The sequence below is a fragment of the Clytia hemisphaerica genome, unplaced genomic scaffold, assembly GCF_902728285.1.
Source record: "Clytia hemisphaerica strain Z4C2 unplaced genomic scaffold, Clytia hemisphaerica genome assembly, whole genome shotgun sequence".
NCBI classification, from domain to species: Eukaryota; Metazoa; Cnidaria; class Hydrozoa; order Leptothecata; family Clytiidae; genus Clytia; species Clytia hemisphaerica.
The window spans coordinates 1,399,729-1,411,936 of record NW_027103512.1 but is presented as its reverse complement, the minus strand read 5'-3'; the positions used below and the strand labels follow the sequence as shown (position 1 = coordinate 1,411,936).

General features: G+C 35.0%; 1 protein-coding gene across 1 annotated transcript in view; it reads right to left on the bottom strand.

Annotated features, from left to right (window-relative positions):
• Positions 1-11,591, bottom strand: part of LOC136799197 (basement membrane-specific heparan sulfate proteoglycan core protein-like) — a 50,303-nt gene extending 38,712 nt beyond the window's left edge. Inside the window, exons 1-12 of the mRNA XM_067055883.1 lie at positions 11,242-11,591; positions 10,735-10,798; positions 9,838-10,026; positions 9,283-9,393; positions 8,563-8,651; positions 7,766-7,824; positions 6,968-7,110; positions 6,378-6,617; positions 2,414-2,539; positions 1,806-1,970; positions 809-949; positions 284-330 (exon numbers count right to left, since the gene is read on the bottom strand). Of these exons, the coding sequence (XP_066911984.1) occupies positions 284-330; positions 809-949; positions 1,806-1,970; positions 2,414-2,539; positions 6,378-6,617; positions 6,968-7,110; positions 7,766-7,824; positions 8,563-8,651; positions 9,283-9,393; positions 9,838-10,026; positions 10,735-10,798; positions 11,242-11,277 (1,410 nt within the window). The 5' untranslated portion in view covers positions 11,278-11,591. The remainder of the gene's footprint in view (positions 1-283; positions 331-808; positions 950-1,805; positions 1,971-2,413; positions 2,540-6,377; positions 6,618-6,967; positions 7,111-7,765; positions 7,825-8,562; positions 8,652-9,282; positions 9,394-9,837; positions 10,027-10,734; positions 10,799-11,241) is intronic.
• Between the last annotated feature and the right edge of the window lie 617 nt (positions 11,592-12,208).

The following is a 12,208-nucleotide window of genomic DNA, read 5'->3' as shown; positions in this document are numbered from 1 at the left end:
GGAAGGCTTTTGTCTCTTTTTATTGTTAAAAGATAAAGCTTACGTACCAAAATCGATTTATTTTGCTAACTTTTTGATCGTGTGATTGGAAAATAGACCAATCCCAAGAGGAGATTTTGGTAACGTGATAAAAAAGTATGCAAATCGCAACTTGCCTTTTGTTTGTAACAAAAGAAAATTGAACAAAAAGCTAAAACAATATATTGCCAGACCGGGGTTTTTTATAATGACTATGGGAGCACGATTATCTATCTGTTTGAAATGAAATAAAATGATTTTATACCTTCAGCTTAATCTTTTTTTCAGGGTTTCCAGAGTTTATCTTCGGACCTAAATGAAAGAATCAAAAAAAATCTCGAACAAAATTAAATTGTATGTGTTTAATAATATTTTATCATAATATCAAATGTTTTCGCTACAATAACCATACGGAATCACTTGGCAATTGAAGTTACCTATACTACATATGTAATGAGGGGAACTTACAAATAACCCACCTTCAATTAACCTGATAACAGCTGGTCATAATTTTCTTACGTGCACGTAAACCTCTGAAGGCGCTTGAAATCAACCATCTGAGGAAAATATCTAGTACTCCCGTGGAAAATTCTACAACAAGAATCTTGTTGTGCGCCGGAAAGTCACGCAAACACGATCACGCAACTTTGTTGTCATTCCCAGTCCTATTAGACGAGCGCAGCCCTCACAAATTCGAGATAGCTTATATTCATATTGTTTTGTTTTCATCCATCCCTTTAGAGCTTCAGCCTGGTGGGCAGAATACAATCACAATCTGATCTCAGGTTACCTTCAATTTGTTGATCATTTTCACCATGGCAGCTAAATTCACCACATTTCGTAGATAATCTCCATATAGCATCATCAGACATAAGACAATCGAAGAATGTCAATTCGTCAAGAAATCCAGACATTTTATAATCCATACCACCTTAATTGAAAGAGTGAGAAAATGATAAACACTCTCCTTCTCATAGACCCATTGGGACCCCTTTCCACAGGAAAAATTGACCAAGATATTGTCCCCAGTGGAAAACTATGCTCTAATTTTTTTCCCAACTGAAAATAATCAGATAAGCAAACCATCACTGCAAAATATTATGCTATTCTTTCCATCTCCACTGAATTTTCTGGCTCAAAAACAATCGAATTCAAATCCCAGCCATGAAAGACCTAGGAATATCGATCCCCATCGATTTTCGGTCCTACTGGGTCTGTGAGAAGGAGGTGTATAAATATAAACGATTAGTTTTTTTTTCAGGGAAAAATGTATTGGTTCACCGAGATTGAAAATCAAATTGCTTCGAGTGCTTGCTTCGGTAGACTTAAATTGATAAAATGATATCGAAAAAATTTCAAACTAAATCGTAAAGAAAATTGTTGGCACCCTAATGATGCTAAGGAATGAAATAGATGTTTGTTAATGTTCTTAATAAACACACCCCTGTCTCACAACCACAATTGAACTTTTTTCCTTTTTTTGAAATCTCAATGGGAATAGCGATTCTATTGTTCGAAGGTTAAATAACCCAGTGGGGCATGGTCTTGGAGTGCAATTTCTAAACATTGAATTTCGAGTGGGGATAAAATCAAAGTCAATTTCGGGCAAGAGGGTCTGTAACACAGGGGTGTATAAATGCAAAATATACGATACAGTACGCGATAGAAATATTTGCTAGGGTGTACGATTTTTAGAGACAAGCGACTTGGACAGTTTAACATTTAAAGCTGGTGTTAGCAATCAAACATCAGGATTATAATAAAGTTAACCATGTATAAATATTTACCTGAAAAATATTTCCCGAAACGTAAACCTAACATCCAGTTTTCGGAAAACTTGACACGGCTCATTTCTTTATTGGAAAGTTGGCCATCGACAAAAATTCTTCCAACTCCTGACTGGGAATCGTAATCAACCAAAATATGTGTCCACTGCTTGACTTGGACGAGTTCTGAAAATATTAGCAGATGGAAATATAAGAGCTGAAGATATAAGGTCTAAAATTAATTTTCCATCAATCCTGCTTAAGAAGTTTTCCACCTTCATTCTCCAAAGGGTAGAGTTTTAACTCTGAGTTTTAACGCTAGACTTAAGACTCATGACCCAATAGGGCGACACGTTTTTTTAGAGATAGGAATAATAAGGTCGGAATCACTGATAGAGAAAAGATTTTTTCTATGATTGATAAACAAAGAAAATTAGTTTCAATCAGCGATTCCCACCTTCCTATTATTCCTATCTCCAAAGAGGGGTGTCGAAATTAGAAGAGGGATGTCGACATTTTAGACCAACTTACGGTATACGTGTCATCGCGGAGAAATCACATCTCAGAGATTAATATATGACAACACTCTTGCATGCCAGTGTGTTAAATATGAAATAGATTTCAGTAACCTTTAGTTTGAATGATGAAACCTTGACTACTTCCCAGGCTGTAAAACATCCAAACGACGCGTCCATCGTGCACTTCTAATCGCAGCTGTGTATTGTAGTTCACTGCAGACATGATCGGTTGTAGGCCTGTAAAACATAATTATGTTCTTAATATGCGTAAGTCATTTTTCTAACAGAAACACCCAAAAAAGACCGGGATTTGACCCCTCTCTGTTACTAAAAATAGAAAGACAGTGATCTAAATCCGGCCTTTTTTCGGGTGCTTCCTTCTGTTAGAAAATATAACGTCATTTTGACTTACAAGAATTACTGAATCTGGGAGTATACTCAATACAATGCCTATCGCAAAGACCTGGTAAAATTTTGGCAGTGCCGCTGCCGCTTATACTATTTTGTAGCTTTCTGTTATGAAAATAACCTTATATCTCCTCCCTTTCTACCGAAGGAAGGTTTCTGACTACACTAATTTTTCTGTAGATTCGAGATAAGTGACCGGGTAGCTTAGTCGGTAGAGCATTCGCCTTACAATCTAAGGATTGTAGGTTCGATCCCCAGTCACCGCCAACTCAGCGGATGAGTAGCTTAGATTGGGTAATCTGATCTAGGCGGTAAGTTACTGGGAGCTGAGAGTAGGTGTGGCGCTCCACCTCAGCATTCGATCTCCCAGGTCTAGCGCAAATAGAAAAGGGGATACACTCCCTCACTCCCGGCTCCGCCGACAGCCACCAGATGAATATACTTACTTACTACGAGATAAGTTCAAAGTAAGACTGTGAAGTAAAACAACACCACAGAAACTTAAGCTAAGTTTGAATAAAAAAAAGACCTTTCCATCTTTCAATTAATTCACGGGCAACGCTTACAGTATGTGGCTCCCAAAACGTCGATCAAATTTAAAATTTCTCTCAAATCTAGAGGAAAAGAGGTTTCACAAAAATCTTTGCTGCATGAAAAACTTTAACACCTCTGCTTTATTTCCCAGAAGTTCTTTTTCGAAATTTTCAATTTCAACAATATTTTTCAATCGCTTAAAGATAGGTAGCTTTTTTCTAATGGCCCCCAAAACGGAGGTTTGCAATTTTAGCGATTTCTCGAGATATCTTTAAGATATGAATATAAAATTTTGACCAGAGTTTGGAAATGTGACTTAGTGGTTTTTGGGCATAAATTTGTTTGATAAAATTTTACACTATACCCCTGGTTGTCAAAATGCAGGTTTGGGGCCCCCAAAACGTAGGCAGGGTGGCCAGCGATTTTAGTCATTGAAAATCAAGTATATTCAAGTACTTTTTGGAGCATTTTTGATAATTTTCAAGTATATCTTTGCTATTTTCAAGTATATGAAGGTGCAAAATTCAAGTACATTCAAGTATATTTTGAACTTTACGTATGGTGCTTCGTTAGAATAGGGATATCCGGATCCTCAATTTGCCAGAAATTTTATGGGCTTCCCTTTCTTAAAAATATTATGACAAAATTGTGTGCACAAAATAATGTCACTGATGCCAGAATTATTTTGACATTTTCTCAAATTAAACAACAGATCAAAATGTGCTCTAGAAACTAGTGGATTTATGACACCATGGCGTACTACAGCGGTTGTCTAATTTCTAGAATTTTATTACTAACAGCTTACACAGCAAGGTTGTCAAATCAGAAGATTTGGTTGCGAGCGAAGTGGGTAGAATTTCTTTTATTGCAATTCTAAGTAGTAGGAAGAAATTTTCCGATATTTCCAGAATGTAGAGACTATAGAGACTGTAGAGAATATAGAGACTATCAGAAATATTTTCTTCAAATATCAGACTTCAAGACTTTTAAGACATTTCCAGTTCGAGCAGACGAAGAAACTGTAATTAAGAGTTTAGTCAATTCAGTCAAATCAAAAACTTTGCTGAAAAATTGACATTTTCCCAATTTTCAACTTCTTATTTCTAGAATCATTTCCCTAAGGCTCACTGCTCCCAGAAGGTTTATTTTCTAGCAAGAGTTTTTAACATAGAAAATTGGCGAGCACTTTTCATGTCACTATCTTTCAAACTTTTCAAAAATACCACCATCGATTTTAGATAGGTCAAGTGTCCTGATATTAGTGGGTTTCATGATTACTTGGAGGACCCACCATGGTTGGGTCCGACAAAGAAAATTTTGAAAAATAGGGATTCAAAGATTGGCTAAAACCATCAATTTCAAGGAACTCTAGAAAGAAATTTCCTGACTTTTCCCTGACTTTTGAAGAATTTTACAAAAATTTCCTTTCTAAAAATAGCCCTTTTTCCAGGTTTTCCAGGTTTTCCCTGACCGCTTTAGCATTAGCCTGCACAATTCATTTACCATGGGCTCCATTTTTCAGCAGTAGCTTGATTTGCAAATATCAGATATCCATTTGGCAGAGAAAGAGTGGAAATGTGCACATTGGATATATTCTTTCAATACATGCTCCAAAGGCTAGATTTTTGAAATTCTCAATGAGAGTTATCTTGCAGTAAATAACTTGAGCTGAAGAATATCTAAGATTCTGCTTTTACTTTTTTTCATTTTTTGTATGCCCATTAAGGTTCATCTTTTTAAAAAAAGCCATATCAAATAGGTTAAGTGAATAAGACCAACCAAGAATGTCTAACCTTACAAATAGGGGTACAATACATTGTTATCAGGAGGACCCGCCATGGTTGGGTCCGAATAGAAAATTTTGGAAAATTTATACTTCAAAACAGCCTGTAAGAGCCCTGGAAATAGAAGATTTGATTGAAAAAAGAAATTCAAGTATTTTCAAGTATTCCAATTTATCATTTTCAAGTATATACTGGAAAAATGGGCATCTTTTCAAAAACTCCAGTATAATCAAGTACCAATATTTTTTTCCAGTATATTCAAGTATTTTCAAGTATTTCCAGTATCGCTGGCCACCCTGGTAGGTGTAGTTAAAATCAAATTATTAAGCCCAGTGGTAATAGGGGGAAAAACTATGTGAACATATTAGTGTTTTCCCTTAAATTTACGACCCGATGGATATAAAATTTATGATTTTTATGAAATATTTCAAGATTTTCGATATTGCAAAGTCCAAACTGAAAATTTAGAAATTTCCAAAATGACAATTTTGATTTAACAACGTCTTAATCAAGTTACTGAAAACCAATGAAAATAGTTCCATTAATGTATGGAATACGCTGTAAAAATTTTAGAAAACAAGCTTAACTGAAACTGAAAATATTAAGCTTTAAAGGTATTTTCCCCTATATTTTACAAAAAAATGACCGAATTTGCCGTTTTTGCTGATGCAGCGAAAATTTTTATATATAATGTTAATTTTTTATTATGAGCTATTAACTCATGTTGATAGGAATGGAATTCCAAGGTTTTTTGCTGTTTCTCATATTTAGAATTTTCGGTTCTATCAATGCTGATTCTAGGGTCCCAAAATACTGGTTGACCTTTAAGATGTTATATCTTTTACCCATCCTCTAAAGTCACAGGCATTTTCTCAACGGAATTAGGTGTAGAAAGTTTCCTATACCCCGTTTTCATAACTTATTTTCAATATCCAAGGAGCTAGAGTGAGTTATATGCAATTTTTATCTAATTTTGGTGTTAAGATATTTCCTTCAGACGCAAATATGTTATTTTGAATCCATCTCAAACCATCAAAAACATGCTCATTTTTAAGTTTAACCATCATTCTTTCAAAATAAACAAAAATCGTTTATTTCTGATAAATCTACAAGTCAAAATCCTTATTTTAATGATGACTTCCGTTTTGGGGGCCGTCTCCGTTTTGGGGGCCATACACTGTACCTATTTTACACAATATGGCCATTGATTCCCAGAGGAGTCCATAATAGATAAACTTTATTCATAAAAGTAAACACTTGAAGACTTAAAGGACATAATCACCTTTTGAATGGTTTCAAAACGAGGCAATTTGACCATGAACATTTTCGAACAGACGGCATTAAATTACCTTTTGTTTGGTTCAGTAAAATGAAAAGCGATAATGTCAATGTTTTGATTGGTCGATCACCATGCGTTTCTATTGTGATATCAGCATTGTTCATATCAACGGCCTGATCACAACGGCCTTCAACGAATGCATTGTCAGGGATGACTCTAAGATTGAATAATTCTTTTTCGGACGAAGGTTGTTGTCTTGGAGATGCTTTTTTTCCGTTCAGATGATGTACATAAATTGGCGAACAGCAATCTTTGAAAAACAAAAGAAGTGTTAACCCTGGTTAACCGAAAGTAAGTATTCAAAGCTAGTTGTTAATTGCTCAGACATTCGTCTTTCTTAAATGAACGTAAATAGAATTCATTTTGACATAACCTGAGCGAACTAGTCTGTTAACTAATCATGCCAGAGGGCGGTACTCAAAAGACGATGGGCGTTTGCCTTAAAAAAGCTGTGTAGGAGAGCGAGGAAAATTTGGTGAGTGGTTGCTGATTGATAGTGATATTCCGATGGCGGATTGGGCGGTCAATCTAACGTTTATTCTAACGTTATGTAATTTATTGAATGTTTTTTTTTTGAGTTTTCATGCCTGCAGAACTCACCTTTGAGTATTTTGAACGAGAATCCAAACGATTCTGCATCAATGGAAGGAAGAATGTCTTGCATTAGATGAAACAATGCAGTGACTGTAGGTTGATCTTCTACCGTCATATAAAGTGTGGCGCTGTAACCATACGTTGATTTCCTATAATAAAAAAGAAATTTGTCAATGATTTTGAATGATTTGATTTGCAAAATGAGAATATAGGAATGCATGTTTTTTCCCCAATAGGTTATTTTGTATGTGGCTGATGACTGTTCACGTGAAACTTAAAGTTCTACAAAAATGAAGTTTTGAATTTTGTTATAAAGTCATTTTTTTTCTTCAATGTTTTTAAACTGATGATGGTTGGTCGGATGACACCGAAACGTCTTGAATAAATTTTGATTTTATGAAAATAAAATGAAGTCGCTTCTGTGTTTGAAATTTTTATTGAACTCATTCAGGAGGATCAACCAATTTGGTAAAAGTATCTAAAGTCATTGCAGTATTGCATATCTTGAATTCATAGCCACCCCTGTCAAAGAGGTTTATAGCAGCAGCATATATTTTCAGTGTGACCAGTATAGACAGGTTTTTTACAATCAAATAAAATAAAAGCTGAACCCCCTCTTCAAAAGCGAAAATACACTTTCAACCAATTTGGTTATAAAGTTTCCTTCTGGTAGAGCACTTTGTTGCTGTTACTAAACAACTTTCACCCTGTACGTAGAAATTACTTACAAATTATTTAGGAAATACTGGCAACTGGTTATCCCTGCACAAGTAAGATAAAAAGATATATGGACAATTAGAGTACCTGGTTGTATAAACAGTGACTCTTGAAATACCTTCAAGGGTTAGTAGATCCTCTTTTACCTAAATAAATAAATAAATAAATAAAAAATTAATTTCTTCAAAGTCAGAGGTCTACTGATCATAGGAATCTCATAATTTTGATAGCTATCCACCTGAAAGTAGGGGAAGGCTCATTCTCTTTAAATTGCTCCACTTACCCTCGATCTTTTGACATCTTAATTGCTGAGCATTAAGCAAAAGGGCACAAAGTATAACTCTGACCAGGATGAGTCCGCTAAATCGCGTGCCATGCGTGCTAGCGTGCCAACGTGTCTTGGCGTGCCAGCGTGTCAACGTGCCATCCAAATTCCGGCGTGCCATCCAAATTTTGGCGTGCCAACCAAATTTTGGCGTGCCATCCTTATTCCGGCGCATCGTACATCGTGAATCGTTGGATCGCACATCGCGAATTACACAAACCCCAATATTTATCTATCTATATCAAAGGCATCTCATTCGGTACAATTAAAATATTGAAATATTTTAAAGCTTGCAGGTATCCCACTTAATAGACGATATCGGCTTCACATGAAAACTCAGATTTGACCCCCGAGAATTCCCCACAATGCTTTGTGCGGAAAAAATTTCACCGTGAACTTTCACCGATTTAGCAGACTCGACGAGGATCAAACTCACGCCCTTGCGCACCATAGCTGAATGCTATAAAATAAATTACATAACGCATTTAGCCCGAAGGCTAAATTTTCGTTTTACGGATCGTTTGGAAAAAAACCATCACCATTGGTTGAAATACTTTACCTTCTGTTCGGTGAACTTTTGTAATTCACCTTCTGAAAGTTTATTGGAATTTTTCAGAATGAGTTTCGTCTCGATCTTGAAGTTGCTTCCTAAAATATTCAAGAAAATGTATAAAGAATGAAAATAAATTCTTCAATAGCATGCCTTCTAATAAAGAAGTCTAAACAAAAGCTCAAAATTGAGAACTAACATATACTAGACATCCAGTCTACCAGAACGCCTTGAGTAGAACCCAGGCTGCTAGAATCTAACAATCATTAGATGAGCGATGAAATAACAACGCATAGTGTGCCAGGTTCCAGGTCCCACCTAAAAATTCAGGTACACAGGTGACACCTAACCCTAAAATTCCCACCCTCAATCCAGACTCCCAGATCCCAGCTAAAAGTGCCATCCTCACGAAAAATTATACTATTTCGAGGAACGAAACAATTTTTCTTACAGTATAATAAGGAGAAAAGTTTAGTATAGTAAAAGAATTATTTATAGAATATAAAATTTAGAAAAGATTATAGTTAAATTTACCTTTTACCAAAACACCAAAACACCAAAAATCCCACCTAAAGAAATTAATCCCCACCTTAACTTGTTTCTCCCACCTAAAACCTGAAAATTTCTAAATCCCACCTGGAAATTTTCAACCCAAAACACCAACCCCTCCACTATTTTTTGGGGGTGCACACTATGTCACGTGAAAATAACATCTGGAAATATACCTACCACCAGTTGAGCTTGGGAAAGTGGGCGTGGTCGCGATCACTTTAGTTATATTTTGAACGTCTGCATAACTATGATATAATCTGATTGCCACAATGTAACTTAGGCCAGGTTCTGCAAAATAGAAAGGAGCCTTACGTTATATTTCAATTGTTTTTGATTTAGATTCTGCAAGACAATTAATTCTCCATTAACATACAAGGGTTAGCTTGTTTGAAGTTTCGAGTTTGATCATTTAGACTTACATTTTTCTGAATTTTCTCATTCGGCTAAATTGTCCACTGTTAATCGATATTAAACTTACTTACACTATGGAAATATATATTAGTATCAAGTCCGGATTAACTCCAACCTACACGTTTTTGCTATAAGAAAATCCAAAATTTTTGAAGGCTTTGGGCGTTCTTGACTTTTTCTCATCAGATTGTGAGTATTTTTGTACGATTTCATTTCAGGAGTCAGAGTTTGAAACCTGCAAATATTCTTCACTTGTTCTTAGTATATTGGGCGTCGAAGCCTTATGTTCTCAAAAAGTTTTTTTTTAGAGAAAACGTTTACCTAAATTACTCAACGTCTTGTTAACATCTCCATTTTCCAATTGAATCATGTTCAGGTCGTTAGGATGTTGACCGTACATAAGTAACGTCCTCAATGCGAATTGCCAAGGTCTCCATATGATGTCAATTGAACGTGAGAAAGACGTCAATTTCATAAAATGATCCTCGATCGAAGTAGAAGGCTTGCTACCTAAAAAATAATAGGATGTGTGTGAAATTCCTGTCGGTATTTTGAAATTTATTTTGTAAGGCTTTTCAATTTTGATTGCAAAAATTACCGTAAAAACCGAAAATAACAAAAAACAATTTTGGGGAACATTGCGTTTTAAACAAATGGGCTTTTCTAGAAAAAAACCTGTCGAGGAGGTCCATCCACAGATCTGTAAAGCCCGAAGGGCTAGATTTGCGGCCTTTATCGAAAAGTGAAGCAAGTTTTGGTAGGATTTCCTACCAAAGAAATCACGTGACAACAAGCAATTTCACTAGTATAAGAGATGCGAAATAGCGTTTGCCGCCAAATTTTTTTGATCTCGCGCTCTGAAAACAATTAAAATGCTAGATCCTATCCATCGGCACGAAATTTAAAAAGTCAAATTTTTGCTTAACTTTTTTTTGCAGATATCTGGGGGTCCATCCCTCTGTGGCTGGAAATGCTGTAACCCCCTGGAATTCCAGGCAATTTCAGGTTTAAACCTCTCTGGAATTCTGAATTTTAGTAGGATTTAAAAAGCTACCCCCATCGAATTCCAGTTATTTTCGAATTTTGCATTTTAATTGAATATTGAATATAGTTTAAAGCTATTCCCCTAGAATATTGTCTATCACAAATCGTTGTTGTAACGAGAATAATTTATAGAAACACGGTGAAAGAAACAGGGATGGCAACTTTGCATTCTACCTTCAAATCTGGTTGCCATGGACACCGATTGGTCACCATTTAGTTGAAGTGGTGCAATTTGAAACTAAAATTTAACAATAACAAAAAATATGGATGACGTATTGGAAAGTAAGTAAAGGAGGCAGTAAAGAAAAATAAAATATGACGTCAGCAAAAAAATATTATATATTTTCAGACATCGAATTCGGTTGAATGTATATACAGGTAGAACTTAAACTTTGTTTTGTGAGAGCCAGGAAACATTTTCGAGCTTTTAATTGTATTGTTCTTACTCTGTTCTTAAGTACTGGGATATAAAAATTCAAGGACAAAGAGCAATAAACGAACAAACTCAAAGAGTGGAATGGTAAATTAAGGATCAAAGTACATAATTAAAAAATGGCTTAAGTCTAAAATATCAAATTTTCCTTAAAAATGAAAGCATGATTAGGACAAGTTAAATTTCCTCATCAATTAAAGTCAATCAGTTCTAATAGAAAAAGGGTACATGCAAGAGATACGACTTACTTTCAGGATGAAAATCAGAATGATCCGAACCCACATTTTGTTTCAAAGAGCTAGCTAGTCAAAACCAGGGCGTCTATAACATTGCAAATATGTATTACTTCTGATGCAATTTCAATTTAAATCAAAATGTAAAAAAATGCTTCACAGAGCCAATGAACAAAAATTTAGCCACAAAGTCTTGAAGTGCAGTTAGATATCAAGAAAACCAAAGTTTAAAAATTGTTACTTTGTAACTATAGTATAACACGACAACTATTAAACATTAAATTCACGCGTCTGTCAAAAACTTTTCAGAGTGTGCTTTTAATAATCAGTAGTGTAGTAGTAAAGTACTTTCATAGAAACATTATGTCAATAACATTAAGATTGAGTAGCTTATAACAATAACATTGACACTGTTTATTTTAGACGACATTATATCTTTTATGTTAAATTTGGAAGAAAGGGACCCCCTCAATTTCTGAAAAATCTGATAAACACATACTGGTCTAACAACATTTGGGTTTTTAAAATCCCTAATTACTGACTAACGTAGCATCTACCGATATGTAGTCTTGGGTAGAATTTATTAAAAAGTTAAGAAATTTCTGAAACAGTGTGATACGTAACAGACGTTTTGATGACGTATGGAGGAAAAGGTCAGCATAGTTGTTTACCAGAAAGATTTTCCCAGTGAACATTTTTCTTATTAGAAAATATAGTTTTTAAAGCATCAAACCATATTTAATTTTTGAGGCGATTTTCGGTTCTCAATTTATTCTTATGTTTTGATATTTTGAACCTCGTATTGTGCTTACAAAAAAGGGATGAATGTTAAAGGTTAGAAAATACACTTTTTGGCATTAAAGTAAAAAGTTAGTGAAAAAGGAGACCATGTCTATCGTTGACTTGGTGGAAATATTTTAACCAGTCAGATAAAAACGAGGGTAAAAATCTTTTCATGGGTTGGGATTTTCAAATTCTCCAG